Source organism: Corythoichthys intestinalis, chromosome 4 (genome assembly GCF_030265065.1).
Source record: "Corythoichthys intestinalis isolate RoL2023-P3 chromosome 4, ASM3026506v1, whole genome shotgun sequence".
NCBI classification, from domain to species: domain Eukaryota; kingdom Metazoa; phylum Chordata; class Actinopteri; order Syngnathiformes; family Syngnathidae; genus Corythoichthys; species Corythoichthys intestinalis.
Window position 1 is genome coordinate 1899617 of NC_080398.1, and position 26314 is coordinate 1925930.

At 38.9% G+C, this 26314-nt stretch overlaps 1 protein-coding gene across 1 annotated transcript in view; it reads left to right on the plus strand.

The window, feature by feature from the left end:
• Positions 1-18549, plus strand: part of LOC130914915 (protein FAM110C-like) — a 39221-nt gene extending 20672 nt beyond the window's left edge. The window contains exon 2 of the mRNA XM_057834506.1: positions 9543-18549. Coding sequence (XP_057690489.1) covers positions 9977-11251 — 1275 coding nt within the window. The 5' untranslated portion in view covers positions 9543-9976 and the 3' untranslated portion in view covers positions 11252-18549. The remainder of the gene's footprint in view (positions 1-9542) is intronic.
• The last annotated feature ends 7765 nt before the right edge of the window (positions 18550-26314 follow it).

Below are 26314 nucleotides of genomic sequence, written 5' to 3' on the forward strand. Positions count from 1 at the left end.
CGGAAAATGACAGCGACTAGTAGCGGTTCTTCTGAGGCAACCACGACCGAAAGTTGTGCTTGTCCATATTATATCATGCGTGCGGGCTCAATTTAAGTGCGCTGTGTGGTGAATGACACAAGCGCAGCATGTGAAGTAAAAGCTAAATTATCATCCCATTAAGCAATGCATTGAACTTAGCATTAGAAGCCGATTCTTGTGCTCGCGATACCCGAATTCTATCTCTACAATCGGTTCATTGAATATTTCATGTGTAATTACTGTCGAATGGTAACTTCACTATCGATACAGCTGTATCTCTCACCTGTAAAACCGGATATCCGGTCGTATCGGTTTATCGTTCTCAAGCTTACTCTTAAGTGTCTCTGTCACGTGACTGCGTCGTAGCCGCTAACGCGCTCGGCCAAATGGACACACAAGTACGGAAGGTGAATTATGCCAAACAAAGGGTCACCACAATGTCATTATCATTATTTAAAAAATTTAAGTGACGGGTAAAAATAGATTATGACCGGATTTTTATGACCCTGTCAGTCAAAATGACAGACAACGAAAAAGTCTAGCGCAACCTCTGATATATATATATTTTAATTAAATCGTTTTCTAATTGTATTTAACGTTACAGACAAAATGTCTTACACTCATCCATAGTCTTTAGTTTTGGCTTAAACTAGGGCTATCAAATTTATCGTGCTAACAGCGATAATAACTTTTAAATATTTAACGCAATTAATGCATGCGCTGCACTACCCACTCACGCATTGTCGCGTTCAGTCTATAATGGCACCGTTTTACGTATACATAGAATTAAAAGGCAACGTTAAATGAGTAGAGAGAATTTTGGCAGCCTTTGAAGCTTTTTTTCACTTAGCTAAAGCCTTACAATCCCTCTCTCAACAATTGAAAATATTGTGGGAATCAATGTGGGGAAGAAAGATAGTAATTGATCTTTTTCTTAATACCCTATTTCATTTCCCAACGCAGAGAAGATATATCAATTGGTGCCCCTATGCACAGTCATGGTTGCACTTCCCATCATGCATTTGGGTTGAATGGCTGCAGTATCATTTACTGAAAGCTCAACAAATACACTAGATGGCAATATTTAGTCACAATATACAAAGTCACATTTATCCTTTAAGAATTACAAGTCCCTCTAACAGAAATGTTAAATGTTAATAATGTAAATGCCATCTTGAGGATTTATTGTCATAATAAACAAATACAGTACTTATGTACTGTGTGTTGAATGTATATATTCGTCCGAGTTTTATTCATTTTTTTCTTAATGCATTGCCAAAATGTATATGATCGGGAAAAATTATCGGGAATGATTGGAATTGAATCGGGAGCAAAAAAAAAAAAAGCAATCGGATCGGGAAATATCAGGATCGGCAGATACTCAAACTAAAATGATCGGGCTCGGATCGGGAGCAAAAAAACATGATCGGAACAACCCTAGTTCAGACCATACGCGGCACTGTACATCAAATTGGTGTGCTTGGCTGTCACCCCAGGAGGAAGCGTCTTCTGAAGACAGTACACAAGAAAGCCCGCCAACAGTTTGCTGAAGACATGTCAACAAAGCACATGGATTACTGTCTTCAGAAGAGGCTTCCTCCTGGGGTGACAGCCATGCACACCAATTTGATGTAGAGTGTGGCGTATGGTCTGAGCACTAACAGGCTGACCCCCCACCACTTCAATCTCTGCAGCAATGCTGACAGCACTCCAGTAACGAGTCACATGACACTTTGGAGGGAAAATGACAAGCAGTACTCAATTTGGACATTTCAGGATGTACTGTACGTAGTTTCTAAGGAGTGTACTCACTTTTGTTACCTGGGGTTTAGATATTAATGGCTATATTTTGAGTTATTTTGAGGGGAAAATAAATGAACTCTATTATATAAGCTGCACACAGACTACTTTACATTGTGTCTAAGTGTCATTTTGTCAGTGTTGTCCCATGAAAAGATATACTTAAATATCTGCAGAAATGCGAGGGGTGTACTAACTTTTGTGATACACTGTATATTCTGCCCAAAGGAATTATTTGTAGCATTTGGATGCATGAGGGTATGTGTTTATACACCGTGGTTCAGGAACGAACATTCGAGCGCGTTAGCGGCGAGGCCAGATGTTCACTCAAGCATGTTTCAAGATGAATTTGACAGGTAACGGGCCCTGAATGCTCTCACAGAGTTGGCGCGCTTGTAGGCTCTTATCTGGTGTTTACCTCATGGAGACGTCCCTGATGAAGCAATTTCTGCACCACCTGAGAACAGATGCTTGATGTTGTGACATAATAAACGTTTTTTTCACAATTTCAAAAGTTTCCAATTGTATCCAAATGTCACATCTCATAATATTTGTTTGCTGTTGTATGTTATTGGAGAAGCAGTGGGCAAGGGCTGCTGGAAACAAGCTATTAGAAAGATATATTTTCATCATAATTCAGTTTTAATGAAGCCACACTGTCTATTTTTTCTGTTACAAAACAGCCGAAATTATCTCGGTGATTAAAAAGTAAAGTTAAAACTGTCAGGGTCCGTGAGGAGTGTCTCGGAGTGGCGCGACACCAAACATCTGGTTCTGCTTTAGCCAGCGTGGGGTCGCCTGGCTAAGCCTCCGAACCCCCCTGCCGGGCGAGGGCCATCCCGCCTGGCAGAGCGGGCGGGATGGAGATTAGAATGCGCTTGCACAACATTTCAGGATACATTTTGTTGCTCTTTAGGGTTTGTGTTTGTCCTCGGATGTAAGGGAAAGGGTGATTAGCCTTAAAAAATAATCTTAGATTGAAGAAATGTACTACCAGGTGACCTCCAACTCCAGAGGTGGGTAGAATAGCAAAAGATTTGACTCAAGTGAGAGTCAAAACTTCAAAAATAGTATTACTCAAGTAAATGTAGTTATCCCAAAAAAGTATTTGGTGAAAGGAATACTCAAGTAATGAGTAACATTGTGAGAAACTGCTTACAATGTTTGATTTTTTAAAACACTGGTATTTTTTTCTCAGTACAATGTTATCTATATGAACTGTTGTTATTATTATACTGTACTATAACCTATTACATAACCATATTAATCCAAAGAAATAAAAGAAAATATATATAGCAGAAAACACGCAGGTGACGCTCTGAGACCCCCAATTTGGCCAAACTCAAAATTGTCCTATATGCATGTGTAATACATCATTGGAAACCTTAAAATCTCAATTTTCTGGTGGAAGAAAAATTTTAAACAGGAGGGCATTTAAAAAAAAAAAAACATTAAATAGCAAAACCTTATCTGGAGGTGAGAGCACGCGAGAGCAGAATTACAGACGCCATGACTTTAACAAGATATTATCGCGCCCTTACCTTGTATAGATCCAAAAACTCCATGTAGCATGTATCACTGAGTGTCAAGACACAGCTGTGAATGGCCACAGCTGGATTTTTGGGGGTTTTTATGGGTGAAACATGGTCATATAACAAGGGTCGCGATGCAGAAATGACAGACATAAGGGAGCGTTTGAGATTTTCTTTTACATATATTTACCCTTTTAAACGTTTTTTTTTCAATTTTTTTCAATTTCTTTTTATTGCTTGGATCCATTATTTATCATCTAACATCAGAGAAAATGTGACAGTAAAAAAAAAAAAAAATACAATTAAGCGATAGTTATGAGGTAGATCTCCGTGACTTTTTTTTTTTCATTGTGACATAATTTGTTTAAAAGTTTAAAATATGTGAGTGAATAATTTCTTAAAGTCGTTTTTTTTTTTTTTTTTTTAAACGAGATATGAGACATCAATTAATGATTCTAAGCTATAAACGACAGACATTTTTAATAATAGATATTATTTATTACCTTCGTTTTATGGCTGGGTTGAATCAAAAGCGGTTGCACGACGTCTGTAAACGGGGGTTTTCAGGGTAAAACGGACAAAATAAAAATAGTTCGGGGGCTTAATGCGCCATGATTCTGCTATGACAGCATAGAGACATATTTTTCTATCAAACACAACAGTTGTTTTGGCTTAAAATACAGCAGTTTCTTTTAAAGAGGAATGCAAGAGCAGAAATTGCTTTTCAGTCTTGTCTGTGTTTTCCGCCATATTTTGAATTACGGCAAGAGAGAAAAAAAATCTATCGAAAGGAAGCATCATTCATCCAAAGAGCATGAGTGCCCTCTAGTGGAGAAAATAGTTCCTAGTTTGAATAGTGAATAGTTCCATCACAGTTCCTATTATGAAATTAAAAGGATCATATCTCTGGTTTTCCGTGGTCAATCTGTGCCAAATAAAAACTACGAGCAATGCTCGATGTCAAATACTTATTTTTTTATGGTGCTTCATGATTGAACAGGCTGGCATCATTGCAGAACGGCAAGTTTGAGTCTGATTGGTTTAATAGGGTCATGTGATTATTGTTGCGAAGTCTCATTGGGGAAACTGGTAGAGCTACTGTTGGCATCGCAAACAAAAAAAGCAAAATCTGTAGAATAAAGAAGAAAAGGTAACACTTTACAATAAGGGTCCCTTAATTAACATTAGTTAATGCATTTTTAGACAATAACTAATGTTTACATAACATTACAATAATTCAAAATTGCCTATCTAACATTTATTAATTAATTAATATGAGTTAATGCATTAGTTAATGCATTAGTTAATGCATAACCAGACAGTAAGTAATGGTTTGGTAAAATTAAATATATATAGGCCTATATAGGGTTCGGGTTTAGGGTTAGGGTTTGTTAACTTAGCATTTATAATTTCTTAATTAATGTGGGTTAATTAAGGTTAAGTAATACTTATGAGGTACGTTAAGTATACTTAACCTTAATTAACCATTACTAAGTGTTTTTTGGACCCTTATTGTAAAGTGTAGCACACGTATCCCTTAACTAAGAAATTATAAATGCTTAAGTTCCCCCCTCTTAACCTTTATTAACCATTACTGAATGCTTTTTGGACCCTTATTGTAAAGTGTAGCATATGTGTCCCTTAACTAAGAAATTATAAATGCTTAAGTTACCCCCCCCCTTAACCTTTGTTAACCATTACTGAATGCTTTTTGGACCTCTTTTTGTAAAGTGTAGCATATGTGTTCCTTAACTAAGAAATTCCTAACCCTAAACCCTAACCCTATATAAACCTATATGTATTTTTAATTTGACCAAACTATAAGTTACTGTCTGGTCATGCATTAACTAATGCATTAACTCATGTTAATTAATATATTATTAAATGTTAGATAAGCTATTATATTAATTATTGTAATGTTACTTAACCATTAGTTATTGTCTTAAAGTGCATTAACTCATGTTAATTAATATATTAATAAATGTTAGATAAGGGATTAAATGAATTATTGTCATGTTACTTAAACATGAGTTACTGTCTAAAAATGCATTAACTAATGTTAATTAAGGGACCCTTATTGTAAAGCAGAGTTCACTAAATCTGGACCTCGGTGCCACTTTTCCTGTCGTGTTTTCCATGTCTCCATCCTCCAACACACCTGAATCAAAATAATCAAAAAGATCATTATCAGGCTTCTGGAGAGGTTGCTGATGAGATAATCATTTGATTCAGGTGTGTTAGGGGAGAGAGACCTGGAAAATACGACAGGAAAAGTGGTTCCGAGGTCCGGATTTAGTGAACCCTGTTGTAAAGTGTTACTGAAGAAAAATGTAACAGCTAGCGTAGCCCAAAGTAGCGGGGTAAGAGTAGCGTTTCTTCTACACAAAGCTACTCAAGTAAAAATAAAAAGTATGGAGAGGTAAAATTACTCAAAAAAGCATATTTTTTTCTCAAAATGTTACTCAAGTAAATGTAACGGTGTAAATGTAACACGTTACTACCCACCTAACACTCGTTATCTACTGACATTTTACGCAAATTTAGTTCAAAACTTTAGCCCCTAATATCTTTTATACACATTATTTATCTGACATCAACAAAAATTAGACTACGCCAACCAGTTAGCAATCATGGTTTGCATTAGCACACTAGCAATTACACTTTAAGGTAAAAAAGATAAAAATGCAACGAAAACAAAAATAATTCACCAGAAAACGAGTTCATGTTCTATTTTCTGGGTTGTTATTTTTGCACACACTAAGCACAAATGTTAGCTTTCTCGGACACCTTCACATTTATTAAACAAATGATAGTTTGAATGAACTTCGAAACAGTTTTAAGTCATAAGTCCTAGGAATGACCTTACACATCTGCTGGAAACAGCATGCCTGCGAAGCTTCAGGGCAAAAATGATGTCGATCTTTTCCCTCGTATCCCTACTCAAATGTATCGCTAGAATTGATTGCTAGCCCAGCTCTGCAGTAGTCATGTTTTCATTTTGTTTCTGCTCTTTTTAATCCCCAACAAGGATTTTCCCATAGCTAGTACCCTGACATCTGGGGGGGGGGGGAGAAAGACGTAACCACCAGGTTGTCAGCCCTTAGAGGATTTACAGCAGTACGTCGTTTGTAATGTGGAAGCAAAAGGTCATGTGAAAGTGGAAAGGTAGCCTGTTGAAGTGTGATTGAGAAAACATAAAAGACAACGTTACATTTTAATGTAACTCTGATGTAAGTGCAAATTGGACATAAATTTAACTAATATACGGCCATTGATAAGGGTAGTGACACTGCTAGCCGTCTCAGTTAAAGGGTTCCACGGACAGAAAGACATGTAGTTCTTCCAAGATAAATATTAGTATGAGTTATAATAATTTGATATGAAGCCCCTCTTAATGTTTTCGTTTTAATAAAATTTGTAAAATTATTTTAACTAGTAGGTCACCATTGTTGTTGACGTCGCAGGGTGGTGACGTCACATGGGTGCGCTGTCGGACTTCCACAGTGTCACTCTTCAACTACATAAACATGTCATCAGTTCTGCCCTTCAAATTTGAACCCGAGTGGAACATTAATGAGAAGGACAGCAAAAGCAAAACGAACAGGAAAGACGGGATGAGACGAGTAGTGTTCGCGTGTCAAGTTCACTAGTGACAGCACTCCCCTGTTCTAGTGACAAGAGCAGGAGAGAGGTGCCAAAAACTGTTTGCAGATCTTCACGGTAAGCTATTGTGTGATCCAACTCATTGCAATATTATTATGGAGATAGTTAGCATCTAGAGCTGTTGTTTGCTTTTAATTTAAAAAATTAATTAATTAATTAATTAATTGCTTAATTAAAAAAGGAATTAAAAAATGGCTCCAAAGGCTGCCAAAATTCACTCTACTCATTTTACACTGCCTTTTGGCTCACTATATAGGTAAAACGGCGTAATTACAGATTGAGCGCAACAATGCGTGAGTGGGTCGTGCAGCGCATGCATTAATTGCGTTAAATATTTAAACGTGATACAGTTTTTAAAAACTTTTAATTACCGCTGTTATCGGGATAAGTTTGATAACCCTACCTTAAGCCGAAACTAAAGACTCTGGATGAGTGTAACATATTATGTCTGTAACGTTAAAGACAATTAGAAAACGATTTAATTAAAAAATATACTGTATATATATTAAAAAAAAGGCATGTCCGATATTTTTTTGCCGATTCCGATACTTTAAAAATGACGTGATCGGACCCAATCGATCGGGACATCTCTACTTTAAAGTGAATGTGACCTACTGTATATCACTTGTCAATAGCAACAAATAAAGATTTGACATCCTGGTAACTTTTTAAAAATCATGATGTCATTTCTATTGTTTCGCCCTAACAGGAAAAACGCTAAAATAACATTTAGGGTTGTTCCGATCATGTTTTTTTGCTCCCGATCCGATCCTGATCGTTTTAGTTTGAGTATCTGCCGATCCCAATATTTCCTGATCCGATTGCTTTTTTTTTTGCTCCCGATTCAATTCCAATCATTCCCGATAATTTTTCCCGATCATATACATTTTGGCAATGCATTAAGAAAAAAAAAGAATAAAACTCGGACGAATATATACATTCAACATACAGTACATAAGTACTGTATTTGTTTATTATGACAATAAATCCTCAAGATGGCATTTATATTATTAACATTCTTTCAGCGAAAGGGATCCACGGATAGAAAGACTTGTAATTCTTAAAGGATACATGTGACTTTGTATATTGTGACTAAATATTGCCATCTAGTGTATTTGTTGAGCTTTCAGTAAATGATACTGTAGCCATGCCCAAATGCATGATGGAAAGTGCAACCATGACTGTACGTAGTGCTACCAATTGATATATCTTCTCTGCGTTGGGAAATAACATAAGGTGTTAAGAAAAAGATCAACTACTACCTTGCTCCCCGACATTGGTTCCCACGATATTTCTAATCATAGGGAGAGGGATTGTAAGGCTTTAACCAATTAAAAAATGGCTCCAAAGGCTGCCAAAATTCACTCTACTCATTTTACGCTGCCTTTTATCTCTCTATATAGGTAAGACGGCGCCATTACAGATTGAGCGCGACAATGCGTGGGTGGGTCATGCAGCGCATGCATTAATTGTGTTAAATATATTAATGTGATAAATTAAAAAAAAAAAATTAATTACTGCCGTTAACGGGATAAATTTGATAACCCTACCTTATGCCTAAACTAAAGACTCTGGATGAGTGTAACATATTATGTCTGTAACGTTAAAGACAATTAGAAAACGATTTGATTAAAAAATATACTGTATATATATTTAAAAAAGGCATGTCCGATAATTTTTTGCCGATTCCGATACTTTAAAAATGACGTGATCGGACCCGATCGACATGTCTACTTTAAAGTGAATGTGACCTACTGTATATCACTTGTCAATAGCAACAAATAAAGATTTGACATCCTGGTAACTTTTTAAAAATCATGATGTCATTTATATTGTTTCGCCCTAACAGGAAAAACGTTAAAATAACATTTGCTAGCACACCAACCAGACTACAAACAGCGTCTGTCTATTATTGGTCACCTCCAATGCACTCATGATCACACACAAACTAAATGCAGACACATGCTCTGAGATCCATAAATATGCTAGTAATAAACATGTGTATGATTAAAGCTCTATTTTACACAGCTTGGGGTCTTCCTACTAAGTTTGTTGTGGTTTTGGCATTTCAGCACAGTGCTCATTAAGTAGCGCGGTGAAATATTTATTGGCGCTTTATTCTATTTAAGCAGCACTGCATTGGTGGTACTAGTGTTACAAAAAATGGTCGTAGATTTCACAATCAGAAACTCTCGTAAAAGTGGACTTCACAAAGCAGGCAATTAAATGTCCACACAGTCATTTCGGCTTCCCAAATTCAGATAATTTGATGCAAGGTGAACTTACATTAAGTTTCTTAGGAATTTCTATTCATCTTTCATGTTTATTTGAGGACCTGTTTGCACATGTGTACAAGGTTACGCACATTGCATATAAATGACATGTGCCAGCTTTGCATGGCAGCCTGCTGAGCACATGAGACTCCCTCCTGCTTTAAATAAGCACTGGCAACAATAGCGACGTCTGCCATCTGCTCACTCAAACAACTAAAACCTCCTTCTCTCTCTTTCCCTGCTCCCCCTCCAGGGTCCGCACAGGTGAGGCCACCGCGAGAGACGCCAGCCCATCTGTCAATCGACGCGTCGAGTACCTCGCTGTCGGATGCAAACAAGTCGCCGAGAGGATAAGCTAAGGGAAAACGCGGGGGAGGAAAAGAAGCCGACTTTTCAAAGAGCACTCTGGCTGCTATTTTGGCTGCACTGTGGCCAGGGAGTGTCTCTTTTGAGAGTGCTCGCTGACAAAAAAAGGGCAGCCCGCCTATCCAAAAAGACTGTGTAAATACTGGATATCAATTAGCTTAAGCGCTAAGATTACCCCCCACCAAAAAAAGAGGCACCAAACGTAAACGCTGTGGTTTCCTCAAGTGCTGCCTTCCAGTCTCCAGGAATGGAAGTCACGTGGTGAAGGATCGACAACACCTTAAAGGGGCAACAGTTTGGATGTCTTTCCTCTCTCGCTGAATGAAGATGAAGCCGTTGACCCCCATTGGATCCCCGTCTCCCCTGCGGCTCCTTAACAAGGGTCCGGACTATCTGCGCCGGCAGATCGACGGAGGGAGCCACGGTCGAGCAATTAGCGCCGTGGAAAGGCTGGAGGCAGACAAGGCCAAGTATGTCAAAAGCCAGCAGGTCATTAACACCAAACAAGAACCTGTGTTGGTGCCGTGTGCCACACCACCCCCACCCCGAAGGGTTTTCACCACCCCTGGTAGCTTCAGCCCCCAGCTCCCCCCGCGACGTTTATCCGGCACCCCATTCTCTACTCTTTCTGGGTCCTTCAGGGACGAAAATGAAAACGACGACTCCAGGAAGGAGAATCAACAGACTTCCATTGACATTGAGGCCCATAACAACGTGATTAACGGGAAACCACCCAGCCCCAGAACACCTGCATTTACCACCACTCTAGTGGCTCCACACAGTGCACCTGTCCTCCGCAGGAGCACCGGAAAGCGCATGCTGAGACCAGATTCGCTTGTCATCTACCGGCAGAAGAAAGAGTGCAAGAGTCCCAATGTAGAGAACGGTAATATTGAACTAAAAGGATATAGCTTCGTTCGCCGCCTCTTCCAGGGTTCCATGAGAGAGAAGGGTAGCGGGGGACTCCAGAAGATGGTCATCGGCGAAGACAAAGCACCCTCGCGGGACGGAGACTCCCGTATGTCATGGACTAACGATAAGGACACAACCGACGGAGGGCTGGGAAGCAGGAGGTCAAGTAAAACAGAGAAGGAACATAGCCCTGGTTCCATCCCAGGTTCTACGCTAGATCATAACAATGACGGGTCTAAATGCACCCCTGATGACGACATGGGAGACAACAATCCATGGAAACGGGCATCACCACCAATTTCTTTACGGAGCAAGTTCAGAGGGTTGCACCGTTCGAAATCAGATCTGCATCTCCGCTGCTCAGTAGCCTTGTCTGAGCAAGAGCAGTTCTTTGACTTTTGCGGCCTGGATGCCGAACTTATCGACCGGCTTGGCCGAGAGAACTTCCTGTCAGGGGCCAGCTCTATAGACACTCTTTCCCTGGCTTTGCGCAGCGTGGCTGGGGACGGCGGAACAGAGCCAAGCGAATTCTCCCGCCACTCCGGAGACGGGTTGTTTCAGGAGGAACTGGCCGATCAGCCCCCTACCGGCGTTTCCATCATAGAGAGGAACGCTCGGGTCATCAAATGGCTCTACGGATGCAAGAACGCTGTTCATGAGGGACCCAAAGAATCTACAGTTTAATCTAGAGAACTGTACAGTAGCTCTCTTACGCGTAGCATTCACGTCAATCCTTTGTTAGTGTCTTTGAAAAACTTTTTTGCCAAATGACTCCTATCAAACTATTTATCTCATGGAAACCTCATATGCAATTGGACTGATTCCACGTACAGTGAAGAAAATAAGTATTTGAACACCTTGCTATTAAGTTCTCCCACTTAGAAATCATGGAGGGGTCTGAAATTTTTCATCGTAGGTGCACGTCCACTGTGAGAGTGATAATCTAAAAAAAAAAAAATCCGGAAATCACAATGTAGGATTTTTTAAACAATTTATTTGTGTGATACAGCTGCAAATGAGTATTTGAACACCTGAGGAAACAAATGTTAATATTTGGTACAATAGCCTTTGTTTGCCATTACAGAGGTCAAACATTTTCTGTAGTTTTTCACCAGGTTTGCACGCACTGCAGGAGGGATCTTGGCCCACCTATCATGTTTCTGGGCTGTCTTTGAGAAATACAGAGATCAAGCTGACTCCAAAGGTTTTCTATTGGGTTTAAGTCTGGAGACCTGGGGGAACCTATGTCTTGCTTGCCATATCTGGCTCTTTTGATGAGTGCATCTGGCTTTCCGCCAACCTGTAATTTTAAATGTGGAACCGTCCGACTCGTTTGACATGAACGAGCTGTGACGAGCTGATAGGCCATTCCAGAGGTTACGCTAGACTTTTTCGTTGTCTGTCATTTTGACTGACAGGGTCATAAAAATCCGGTCATAATCTTATTTATCCGTCACTTAAATTTTTAAAATGACTATATCTTGATGCAGTCACTATATGTATATACACAATAATACACTAATACTTTATCATATAAAGTAACTAACATTAGTGCAGTCATGGATTACAGTAAGCAGGCCAGTACTGTGTTTCCATATATATTTTTAATATGTTATGTATATACAGGATATATATATATTTATCCCCCCCCCCCCAAGTGGGACCTTCCATGATCCTAATCCATTTAATAATAATAAATATTATATAATTCCATTGTATATATATATATTTTATTTATTTATTTATTATTATTATTATTAGATAAAAATGCACGTTGATACGACGCACATAAAGGCAACTTCCAATTTTTTAAAAAATCGTTAGAAAGTTGTATGGACTTACAATCCGCTAGTTTGTTGTTTCCTGTTGTCTTCCGAAATACACCTGGGTGACGGCGCGTCAAGTGTTCGTTCATAGCCGACGTGCTACCGTGGTATGCGAGCTCAGCTTAGCAAAAAGAGTACACACAGTGGTGGCACCCTCCATATTTTCCTTGAAATAATTTCAGGCTCTGGCTAGTCTGGTCCGCTTTTTTGTCTTTATGCCGCTTTCACCGTGTTACCAATTCTGCCCTTCTTGGTAATTGGCGGCGTTTTCAACTGCTCGCCGCAGTGAGGAGTGAACCGGCGATTCACTTGATTCGTTGTCATCCTTCACTGCATCAGTCCCTCTTTTTTCACCTCTTTTATCAACACCATCGTCATTTTGGGGCTTTTTGGAGAAACTTCGGACACTCAGTGGCCTTGACATTTTTCCGAGTTAGGCCAACGACGTCATGCATCAAGAGAGACAATAGCTACTTAATATGCTCACTCGCCACCCTGTGGTCTGGGGTGTGAATTGCAACCTGTCAAAATGACAGATGGACTTCAGTTTTTTCCGTCACCGTTGTAAAAAACCGGTCAACGGCGGAAAATATTCGGTTAACGCGACCCCTGGTCTATTCACACATTTTTTTTGGACCTTCAAACATACGTCGCAATAATATGCTTCAATTCAGTGGCCATTGGTGGTCCTCCCGTCGCCGATTGCACGGAGATGGGCGTTAGTACAGTACTGGGCTGGCCCCTCCCAAATCAATGCCGAGCAATCTGGAGTATATAAAAATGCGTAGGGGAAAATTAAACCACGAAGTGAACTCCGTAGTACCTCAAGTCATAGAGGTCCTTAATCAGTATGACTTACATGACTTTTTCACCTGTCAAAATTGTCATGATCCCTGGTATCGGTTTCCACTTCCAGGAAATATATGCAGTGCCACACCATGATTCTATTTGTTATTTTCCTAGTGATGAGTTGGGTCATTGTCATGTTGGAAGACCCAGGCATGATCTTCAATGTTCCGTCTGAAGGACGGCGGTTGTTGCCCCAAATCTCACAATACAGGGCCTGTGTCATCCTCTCGTTAATACAGTGCACTCATCCTGTCCCATGCGCCGAAGAACACCCCCAAAGCATAATGCTACCACCCCCATGCTTCACAGTCGGGATGGTGTTCTTGAGATTGTACTCATCATTCTTCGTCCTCCAAACACGGTTAGTGGAATTATGACCAAAAAAGTTCTATTTTACTATCATCTGATCACAAAACTCTGCATCATCCAAATGCTCATAGGCAAACCTAAGACTGGCCTTGACATGTGCTGGTTTAAGCAGAGGAACCTTCCGTGCCATGCATGATTTCAAACCACGACGTCTAGTGTGTTACCAACAGTAACCTTGGAAACAGTGGTCCCAGCTCTTTTCATGTCATTGACCAACTCCTGTCATGTAGTTCTGGGCTAATTCCTAACCTTTCATAGGATCAGAGACTCCACAAGGTGATATCTAACATGGAGCTCTACTCCGATTGAGATTGACCGTCATGTTTAGCTTTTCCCATTTTCTAATTGCTCCAACAGTAGACCTTTTTTCACCAAGCTGCTTGGCAATTGGTCTGTAGCCCTTTCCAGCCTTGTGGAGGTGAACAATTTTGTCTCTGGTGTCCTTGGACAGCTCTTTGGTCTTGACCATGTTACAAGTTTGAGTCTTACTGAGTGTATGGGATGGACAGGTGTTTTTATGCTGCCATCAACCTCGAACAAGTCCATCTGATTCAGGATACGTGGCGTGGAGGTGGACTCTTAACACATTCACTCCCAGCCATTTTTAACCGTAGCAAGGCCCTTCGCTCCCGGCCGTTTGACTGGATTTTGACTGATTTTGCAAGGCCCACAGAAAATTCTGTTCTATTGCTATATGAACATGGAACCCACCAAAAGAAAGATTAGACTCTTCTTTCAGCAGAAAAAAAGTAAGTTCTTTTTCCATTCTTTAGAAATCTGCATTAGAAAATAGCTTAGTTTGAGCAATTTTCCAATTTCTGATGAAAAAAAAACGGAGAAATTTTAAACTTTTTCAAACATAACTGACTTTAACACAGCTATTTTTTGCTTTAGTTACATCCCAAACATCTGAATAATGTTTTCCTTTTACAAAATAACAGAAACAACAAGACAAATAGAGTTTTTGATCGCAAAGTAACAATTTATTTACACATAACTAACTGAAAGATGACGCTATTGTGGCCGCGAGAGCTGGTTAAACTTTTCCCTCACCGTTGCCTGTCTCAAAAAGATTCGTTTTTTGAGTCTCTGCGGGCACTGCTCGGGAGCAGCACGGACTCAACGGCATCTAGTGGTCCCGGTCGTTCTGCTCGGTCATCCAGTGCCTAGCATCCCGGGCGTCCTACCGGTTGTTCTGCTCGGTCGTCCGTCGCCTAGCATCCATTCGGTTGTCTTCCGCCTTCGCCCCGGCTTTGTGGCTTGCCCGTTCATTGCCGTTGAATCGGGTTGCGAGTCTTACCAAATGCGCTACTGCCTTCCAGTGGCCAGTTTTATTTCTTTAAAATGGATTTTCAGCTTTGTGCTTTGGAAATAAATTGAATCACAACCCAGAGATGTCTCTTTTGACAAAAAAAAAAAGTAAAACACGTATAAATACGTCTTTTGGACACTGAAACAATTAAAAATAGAACATATTTACAGGTTTTTGGGAGCAAACGAGTTAACAGGCGGACTAACAGATCTTTTAGGATTAGAATTCTATCTGACAGACAAGTGTTCAATTTAGGGCTGTCAAATGATTAAAATTTTTAACCGAGGTAATCACAGCTTAAAAATTAATTAATCGTAATTAATCGCAATTCAAACCATCTATAAAATATGCCATATTTTTCTGTAAATTGTTGTTGGAATGGAAAGATAAGACACAAGACGAATATATACCTTCAACATACTGTATATAAGTACTGTATTTGTTTATTATAACAATGAATCAACAAGATGGCATGAACATTATTAACATTCTGTTAAAGCGATCCATGGGTAGAAAGACATGTAGTTCTTAAAAAATAAACGTTAGTACAAGTTATAGAAATTTTATATTAAAACCCCTCTTAATGTTTTCGTTTTATTAGAATCTGTAAACCTTTTAATCAAAAAATAAACTAGTAGCTCGCCATTGTTGATGTCAATAATTACTAGGGCTGTCAAAATTATCGCGTTAACGGGTGTTAATTAATTTTTTAAAATTAATCAAGTTAAAATATTTGACGTAGATGCCCTGCTCAGATAGATTTAAATGACGGTACAGTGAAACACTCACTTGTTACTTGTGTTTTATGGAGTTTTGCCACCCTCTGCTGGCGCTTGGGTGCGACTGATTTTATAGGCTTCAGCACCCATGAGCATTGTGTAAGTAATTATTGACATCAACAATGGCGGGCTACTAGTTTATTTTTTGATTGAAAATTTTACAAATTTTATTAAAAAGCAAACATTAAGAGGGGTTTTAATATAACATTTCGATAACTTGTACTAACATTTTTTTTTAAAGAACTACAAGTCTCTATCCATGGATCACTTTAACAGAATGTTAATAATGTTAATGCCATCTTGTTGATTTATTGTTATAATAAACAAATACAGTCCTTATGTACCGTATCTTTCCATTCCAACAATAATTTACAGAAAAATATGACATATTTTATAGATGTTTGAATTGCGATTAATTACGATTAATTAATTTTTAAGCTGTAATTTACTCGATTAAAAATTTTAATCGTTTGACAGCCCTAATAATTACTCAATGCTCAAGGAGCTGAAACCCATAAAATCAGTTGCACCCAAGTGCCAGCAGAGGGCGGGAAAACACCCAAAAACATAAGTAACAAGTGGACATGACACTGTGCTGTCATTTTAATCTGTTTGAGAGGGGCATGTGTGTTAAATGCGTCAAATATTTTAACATGATTAATTAAAAAAATTAATTACCGCTTGTTAACGCGATAATTTTGACAGCCCGAGTTCAGATACTTATTTGCAGCTGTATCACACAAAAATAATGTTTAAAAAAAATAAAAAATATGCGTTGTGATTTCTGGATTTTTTTCCTTTTCGATTATGTCTCTCACAGTGAACATGCACCTACGATGAAAATTTCAAACTCCTCCATGATTTATAAGTGGGAGATTTGCAAAATAGCAGGGTGTTCAAATACTTATTTTCTTCACTGTATAGAGAACTGGGTTCTAAACCATACTTGGGGCACATAGCTAGCTATCACTGACTGCTAGTCATGAATCTGCAATTTCGTGATCTGAAATAATCGGGAAATGCTTTGTGAAGTGACCGTGAGTACCTCATTAAGAATTGCTTAGTTGAAAATGTGTTGTATATATATATTTTTTTTAAACGCAGGCGTTGGAACAAACATGCAAGACACCCCTGTGGGGTTGTTCGTATAAAGAACCGGACATAGAGAGGCAGGATTAAGATATAAACTTGTCTTCTGGGGTCTCTTCGACCTTATTTTTATACACTGTCCTGATAATTGCTTGCGACAACATTGATTACCACAAAGGATTACTGGGAACACCTGAAAAATGAACTTCCATTAAGCCTCCAGTATATTACAGTCGGCACTCAGAAGCCCCTTTCACATTGCTTAAGGCATAACAATAAGCAATTACTTTCCCACTCCTGACAAACTCATGCACATTCAGATAATTGAATGTGAGGAGATGTCAAGTAGTGTCAGAAGGGATGTGGCCTTTAGCCTCTGATACTACGTAATAAATAAGCTAATGCGCAGGTTGACTTCAAACTCAACCTTTCATTCCATATTGGCACACATGGTTTTATTGGGATAGCTCAGTGTGAAAGGGGCTTAAAACAAAAAGACAGTCAAGATGTTTCGGGATGAGCTGCATGCGGGGGTAAATTCTCCAAGATAAACCACAGATTCTACCTCACTTTATTCATCACTGACTATTTCTTCTGTGTCTCGGCCTCGCTGTAACATAAACTTTGGAGTCTTCCGAGGTATGCTGGGGGTTGAACCAAGGTTCTAACATATGACTAATGCAGTAAATCAATGGAATGACTCATAGCGTTGATAGTTTTGTCCTGTTTTGAACATCTTCTAGGCACACTCCTTCAACTGGACCTAATTTTGCATTTGGTTGCATGTTTACAAAATGTCTCATTGTTTGGTAACATGAAAGACTTTGCTTTAATTCCAGATGTGTGTCATGTCCACAGTCAATAAAAGTAAATAATGACTAATTTTCATGGTTTCTATGGTTTGTTATTTTTTAATCTCACAGAAGGTAACCTGGTACCAAGCCTTTGGGAACACATTGTCAGGATGTCATTGCCTTTTTAAATTTGAACAAAGCCATGATTTAATAAAGGCTTCTTATTTTTCTACTTCTTGAGTGCCTCAGTTTTTTTGAATTGTCGCTTTTTTGATACCGACACCAAAGAGCACCAAAAGTGTACTTTGTACACCCAGCAGCTCTCCATGCACCTCATGTTATACTGAACATTGTCAAGATAGTTTACCTCTTTAACACCCGGGCGTATTTTGTCCAAATTTGCATAGCTTTAATGTTGCCTTTATATTTCAATGAAAAAATTGTTAGCCTGGTTGTGTCCCCTTTTTCAGGACACCATAACCTTCATGTCCAAACTGTTTTCTTCACTGACCAATTGTGGCCAATATTTTGGACCAAAACAGACAAAAAAAAAAAAAATCCCTTTTTTTGGGGGGTCAAAATTTGTAATATTGATGACCGATTGACAAAATATGCTCAACGAATGGTTTTGAAGGTTGAAAATATTTTTTCAACTTGTTAGGATAATCATTCAACAGAAAAAAAATAGAGACAGCGAGAACGAAAAGTGGTCTTTGGCATGTGGCAAAATGGCTTTCGCATTTGGCATTTTTTTTGGTATGTGGTAAAATTAATTTTGCCATGTGGCATTCTTTTGGTATGTGGCAAAATTGATTTTGGCATGTGCCATTTTTTGCCATGTGCCATTTTTTTGGAATGTGGCAAAATTGATTTTGGCATGTGGCATTTTTTGCTATGTGGCATTTTTTTGGAATGTGGAAAAATTGATTTTGCCATGTGGCATTTTTTAGTATGTGGCAATATGGATTTTGGAATGTCACTTTTTTTTTTTTTTTTTTTTTTGGCCATGTGGCATTTTTTTGGTATGTGTTAAAATTAATTTTGCCACGTGGCATTTTTTTGGTATGTGGCAAAATTGATTTTGCCATGTGGCATTTTTTAGTATGTGGCAATATGGATTTTGGAATGTCACTTTTTTTTTTTTTTTTTTTTTTGGCCATGTGGCATTTTTTTGGTATGTGTTAAAATTAATTTTGCCACGTGGCATTTTTTTGGTATGTGGCAAAATTGATTTTGCCATGTGGCATTTTCTGGTATGTGGCATTTTTTTTGTGGTATGTGGCAAAATCGATTTTGCCATGTGGCATTTTTTTTTTGTATGTGGCAAAATGGATTTTGCCATGTGGCATTCTTTTGGCATGTGGCATTTTTTGGGGGGTATGTGGCAAAGTTGATTTTGCCAGGTGGATTTTTTTTTGTATGTGGCTAAATGGATTTTGGCATGTGGCATTTTTTTGTATATGGCAAAATTGATTTTGGCATGTGGCATTTTTTTTTTTGCCATATGGCTAAATGGATTTTGTCATGTAACATTTGTTTGATAAGTGGCAAAATGGATTATGGCATGTGTCATTTGTTTTATTGCGATGTGGCATTTTTGGGTGGAATGTGGCAAAATTGATTTTGCCATGTGGATTTTTTTTTGTATGTGGCAAAATGGATTTTGGCATGTGGTATATTTTTTTTGCCACGTGGCATTTTTTTTGGTATGTGGCAAAATTGATTTAGCCATGTGGCATTTTTTTGTATGTGGCAAAATGGATTTTGCCATGTGGCATTTTTTTTTTTGTTATGTGGCATTTTTGCAGGCCATGCACGTCCATGCCATTGATGTCCAAATTTTCCATTCATTTCAAATGGCAGAAAAACGTGTGGCTGTGATTTTTGACCATATACTTACCATTACAGCTCATTGACATTCAACTGGCACCCAAGTAAGGTGATGCCATTGACGGCTATGCCTGTCCAAATTTTCTATTCATTTTAAATGGCAGAAAAACAAGTGTGGCTGTGATTTTACACCATACACTTACCATGACAGCGCATTGACATTCAACTGGAACCCAACTAAGGCTATACCAATTACAGCTATGCACTTCCAAATTCTCCATTCATTTTAAACGGCACAAAAACGTGTGGCTGTGATTTTTGACCATACACTTACCATTACAGTGCATTGACATTCAACTGGCACCCAAGTCAGGTGATGCCATTGATAAATGGCAGAAAAACATGTGTGCCTGTGATTTTTGACCATACACCTACCATTACACCCATTGACATTCAACTGGCACCAAGTAAGGCTATACCGTTGGCGGCTATGCACGTCCAAATTTTCCATTCATATTAAATGGCAGAAAAACGTGTGGTTTTGATTTTTGACCATACACTTATCATTACAGCGCATTGACTTTCAACTGGCACCCAAGTAAGGCTATACCATTGACGGCTATGCACGTCCAAATTTTCCATTCATTTAAATGGCAGAAAAACATGTGTGCCTGTGATTTTTGACCTTACACCTATCATTACACCCATTGACATTGAACTGGCACCCAACTAAGGCTATACCATTGACGGCTATGGACGTCTAAATTTTCCATTCATTTTAAATGGCATAAAAACATGTGGCTGTTATTTTTGACCATACACTTACCATTACAGCGCACTGACATTCAACTGGCACTCAAGTCAGGCTATACCATGGACGGCTATGCACGTCCAAATTTTCCATTCCTATTAAATAGCAGAAAAAGCCACAAATGGATTCATTACCTTTTTAATATTCATCCTTCACACAGCCGCTGGAAACAAATGTCATTTAATCCATCTGAAGGTGACAGGGAGATGATGATTTTACGACACTGTGCGGGTGTGTGCTGGTCTTCCTTAAGGCAAAACACTACCACTTTTGTCCACTGGCATCGCTAAAACCGATCAAAACTGAAAACTTACGGAGTGTTGCTTTAATTCTCGTAACATTATGACTTTTCTCTTGCAATATTACAATGTAGGACTTCATTCTCGTAATATTACGAAGTTAATATCCTAATATTTTGACTATCCTCGTAAATTGTAGGGTTTTTTTTCTCTTTGTTTGGACTTGTTGACTGGATATTGACGATGGTTTCAGCTTCAGCGTTCTGCAACAGAAGTCACGTGAATGAGGAAACATTTGATTGGCTGCTTGTTCATTGTCGCTGAAATCTGTTGCAGAAAGATCAACTCAGCCATCTTCTCTACGGCTCAAACTGGTGTCTGATGTGTGTAACAAGTCGTTAGGACTGCCTATCGCCGAAAATAACACGGCTGGTCTGAAAGCAATATTAGTTGTGAGCTACTTACCAATTTAAAGTGAATAACTCAACCAATACACATACGGTAGATGTCATTGCAGTCCACAAGTTAGTATTCCGCTATCAACCATCTCTGCATTGGCGGTAGTATCAGTTGGTACCGAAATGCTTTAATTTCAGGACTGTTGAGGAGCCAAGCATCTGGATTTGGACGCCACCAGACATATTTGTTTATTCTAAAGACAGAAAACATCATCCCTCCATCTTTTCCCAAAAACAGCAACAGCAAGACAATTAGCCTCCTGTGTCTGCCTGACTGACCGGATAACCTGCTGTGTGACATCCTGTTTTGGGTTCACAGGACAAGGTTTGAACATATGTTCATGTTTTAGGTTTGGCTTTCATTCCCATCCATCTTGTCCATCCAGTCTACACCCTTGAAATAAACAAGACAGCAGCTGGCAGAGAACAATTCCCGTGGTGTAATTGCAGGGACGGAAAAGATCGGTTCAATGCTGAGCAAGCAAAGTCTGAGGGAACAGAAAAAAAGGTTGGCAAAGTCCGCGAGAAAGCACTCCACGCTGCTGATGTGGCTTTTCATTCACGTAAAACCTCCGCAGGGAGTCCCAAGACCTACTACCTGACCTAAATGTGGCACTCTAATGAGAAAAGCCTCTGGAATCCAGTTGTCACTTCCACTTTTTGGTGCTACTTTACATCTAACAGCTCCGTTTACATACATCCACGTGGCCTCAAACTGCACCCGTGTATTTTGTCACAGGGTTTTCCCTTCCCTTCGTTCTCTGAGGAGTCATCTTAATGCGTGTCAGGGTTGGTATGACCCATGAAGTGTGTCAAATCTGGCATAGTTCTTCTGCACCAGTAGCTGCAGCAGAGCGGGAATGTCTATGTTGTTTTAATGGCTTAAGGGACAGACACAGTGAACTTTTAACTCATTCATTGCTATCGACGATGTTAGACGTCCAATCAGTAGCGATCATTCATTACCGGCAGAGGTGGGTAGAGGCATAAGCGGATTTTAAAGGGGGCCAGGCCCTGGTGGCCGAAAAGTCTTATTGCATGTAATTGACTTTCCAGTATATATAAAAGTTGTAAAGCAATAAAACTGCAACAAAAATGAATGAAATGAACAAAAAAACATATTTTTATAAAGGGTCAAAATTATTTTTCTATCACTTTAGATGGTCATTTGCTTTGCATATAGTTAAAAAAAAAAATTTAATATATATATAAATATATATATATATATATATATATATATATATATATATATATATATATATATATATATATATATATATATATATATATATATATATATATACATATATATATGTACAGTGCCTTGCAAAAGTATTCGGCCCCCTTAAATCTTGCAACCTTTCGCCACATTTCAGGCTTCAAACATAAAGATATGAAATTTAATTTTTTTGTCAAGAATCAACATGTTGTCCTAAATGACCGATGATGATAAATAGAATCCACCTGTGTGTAATCAAGTCTCCGTATAAATGCACCTGCTCTGTGATAGTCTCAGGGTTCTGTTTAAAGTGCAGAGAGCATTATGAAAACCAAGGAACACACCAGGCAGGTCCGAGATACCGCTGTAGAGACGTTTAAAGCCGGATTTGGCTACAAAAAGATTTCCCAAGCTTTAAACATCTCAAGGAGCACTGTGCAAGCCATCATATTAAAATGGAAGGAGCATCAGACCACTGCAAATCTACCAAGACCCGGCCGTTCTTCCAAACTTTCTTCTCAAACAAGGAGAAAACTGATCAGAGATGCAGCCAAGAGGCCCATGATCACTCTGGATGAACTACAGAGATCTACAGCTGAGGAGGGAGAGTCTGTCCATAGGACAACAATCAGTCGTACACTGCACAAATCTGGCCTTTATGGAAGAGTGGCAAGAAGAAAGCCATTTCTCAAAGATATCCATAAAAAGTCTCGTTTAAAGTTTGCCACAAGCCACCTGGGAGACACACCAAACATGTGGAAGAAGGTGCTCTGGTCAGATGAAACCAAAATTGAACTTTTTGGCCACAATGCAAAACGATATGTTTGGCGTAAAAGCAACACAGCTCATAACCCTGAACACACCATCTCCACTGTCAAACATGGTGGTGGCAGCATCATGGTTGGGCCTGCTTTTCTTCAGCAGGGACAAGGAAGATGGTCAAAACTTGACGGGAAGATGGATGCAGCCAAATACAGGAACATTCTGGAAGAAAACCTGTTGGTATCTGCACAAGACCTGAGACTGGGACGGAGATTTATCTTCCAACAGGACAATGATCCAAAACATAAAGCCAAATCTACAATGGAATGGTTCAAAAATAAACGTATCCAGGTGTTAGAATGGCCAAGTCAAAGTCCAGACCTGAATCCAATCGAGAATCTGTGGAAAGAGCTGAAGACTGCTGTTCACAAACACTCTCCATCCAACCTCACTGAGCTCGAGCTGTTTTGCAAGGAAGAATGGGCAAGAATGTCAGTCTCTCGATGTGCAAAACTGATAGCAACATACCCCAAGCGACTTGCAGCTGTAATTGGAGCAAAAGGTGGTGCTACAAAGTATTAACGCAAGGGGGCCGAATAATATTGCACGCCCCACTTTTCAGTTTTTTATTCGTTAAAAAAGTTTAAATTATCCAATAAATTTTGTTCCACTTCACGATTGTGTCCCACTTGTTGTTGATTCTTGACCAAAAATTAAAATTTTATATCTTTATGTTTGAAGCCTGAAATGTGGCGAAAGGTTGCAAGGTTCAAGGGGGCCGAATACTTTTGCAAAGCACTGTATGTATGTATTAGGGCTGTCAAAATTATCGCGTTAACGCGCGGTAATTAATTTTTTAAATTAATCACGTTAAAATATTTGACGCAATTAACGCACATGTCCCGCTCAGAAAGTATTCTGCCTTTTGGCAAGTTTTACAGCAAGTTCGCTGTTGGACAGCACAAAAAGGTGGTGTCCAACAGCGAACTCTTCTGGTCGCTTTGCGACATGGTTTATTGTTTTCTTGCCAGTTCATTATGGCTGCACGACGTCTCGGGCTGATAATGTTGTGCTTATATCATCCTTGAACAAGATTTGTCCGTAAGTATGGTTGTTGTAAAGAATGTACATATTATGTTAGTGAGCGAAATGTTATATTTTTTGTATGAGACGCTTTTTGTTTATGTTTAGTGAACCTGTATAGCGTGCTAAGCTAACGTTGTTGCTAATGCAATGCTTGTGTACTTTTATTTTGTAGTTTTACGACGGTCTAAAGAGGACAATGGTTTGAGGCCATTTTATTAATAAATCAGATGAAAAAGGAAGAAGTCTAATTATTAAGGCGTCGTTCACTAGCTGTCTCGCTTTGGAAAAAGTAGACGCTTCGGAGTGAGGACAGCATAGACAGATTTAAATGACAGTAGAGTGAAATGCCCACTACAGTCCTTATGTACCGTATGTTGAATGTATATATCCATCTTGTGTCTTATCTTTCCATTCCAACAATTTATTTTACAGAATATATATATAATTTACAGAAAAATATGGTATATTTTATAGATGGCTTGAATTGCGATTAATTGCGATTAATTACGATTAATTAATTTTTAAGCTGTAATTAACTCGATTAAAAATTTTAATCGTTTATATATATATATATGTTAGAGAAAAAACTATTTTAAAAATGATTTTTTTCTTTCATTGAAAATGTTTTTTTTGATTGAAGCAACTTTTACGGGGATTGAATGATTTAGACACAAATGTCCTAATCATAATATGGCCCAAACACAAAAAGGATTGCTTCAATCAAAGAAAACTTTTTTAATGAAAAATTAAGTATTCAAATGCAACTTTTTCTATCTCAAATACTTTTTTTGCATTCAAACACATATTTTTTGATTGAAGGGACTTTTTTGGTTGAAAACGTATTGCTTAGTGTTTATGCAGCTTAAAAAATAAATAAATAAATAAACGACTGGAGTCAATGGCGGACGAGACTCGGGCGTCTTAATGTCGAAATCTCGCAAGTCGAGTCCGTAGTAACCCGGGGGCTACCTGTATAAAGTAAAGGTTAAAAAAACATGCTTTCAAAGCTATAAAACTAGAGCTTGACCTACAGGCTTGATATGAAGCAGACCAAATAAATGACAAGCGAGTCCACGGTACGACGAGACCACTTATACAAGCAGTTGTGTAAGAATTTCCCCCAAAATCTAACAGATGAATCACACCTGGCCAATGCCAGATAGCCAGCAGACAATTACATTTTTAAAAATGTAAAAGATTGTACTCGCCACTGCCCGAAATTTTGCACCTGACGTTGGCCAAAAGGTTTCAGGTAACGAGAAGCATCCCCTCATCGGTATCGGATGACCGCGAAGGGTCATAAATCACACCGGTGGACCCTTTCATTGCCTTCGCTCTCATATGTGACCTCTGCTTCAAGAGTGGGGGATGAAGAGGGTCTTGGCCTGGTGGGAAACTTGAGCAGGACGTCAGAGAGAGGGGGAGAAGGGGTTACACGGAGGGAGAAGACAAGTTTTGTCTTTATTGAGCAGATGGGCTCAACCGAAACCGAATGTTTGAAGATGCTGTCTTTTCAACGGTGGGAGGAGGAACAAGGCTTCTGTGGAGATTTTGGTTAGCAGCGGTACATTCCATGACCTCAAGAGAGCTCTTCAAACCAGACAGGAATCTTGCTGGACTGCACTAAAGTGGAGTGGTCCAAAATTCATCCTGATGGTTGCGAGCAACTGTTCTTGAACAACAGATTATATATTATTAGATTATATATATTATATTGCTAGATTTTATTAAATATAATTATTCTCTTACTACTTATTTCCTGTCTAAGTGCTAAATTTATGTGACACGATACGATAGGATTTTAGATACAAAGCTCATGATAACGATGATCTCACGATAAGGCGATACATGGGTCAGGAAATCATTCTAGGATATTCTTCAAATCAACTAATAAACAAAAAAACAAGTTCTTTTCATTCTTCTAATGTGGATTGGAATGAGTTTATCACTCGGAGACGTCCAATCCATTCGAACTATGGCAGCCAATGCCAGGCAATGAGTTCATTTTGGGGGAATTTCATGTCATTTTTGGTCACTTTTAATTCAATTCAATTCAATTTTATTTGTATAGCCCTGGATCACAACAAGGTTGTCTCAAAGGGCTTTGCAGAGGCAATATGATACAGAATCAGAAACAGCAAATGAAGAAACAAAGATGAATAAATAAAGTTCAAGTCCTGGGTATCCCCCATCCTTAGACCCTCCATGTTGGCAAGGAAAAACTCCAAAGTCTTTGGGAGAAAATGAGAAACCTTGGGGAGTACCACAGTCAGGAGAGATCCACTCCCAGGACAGATTGACAGGAAGCCCCAGGACTGCTAATG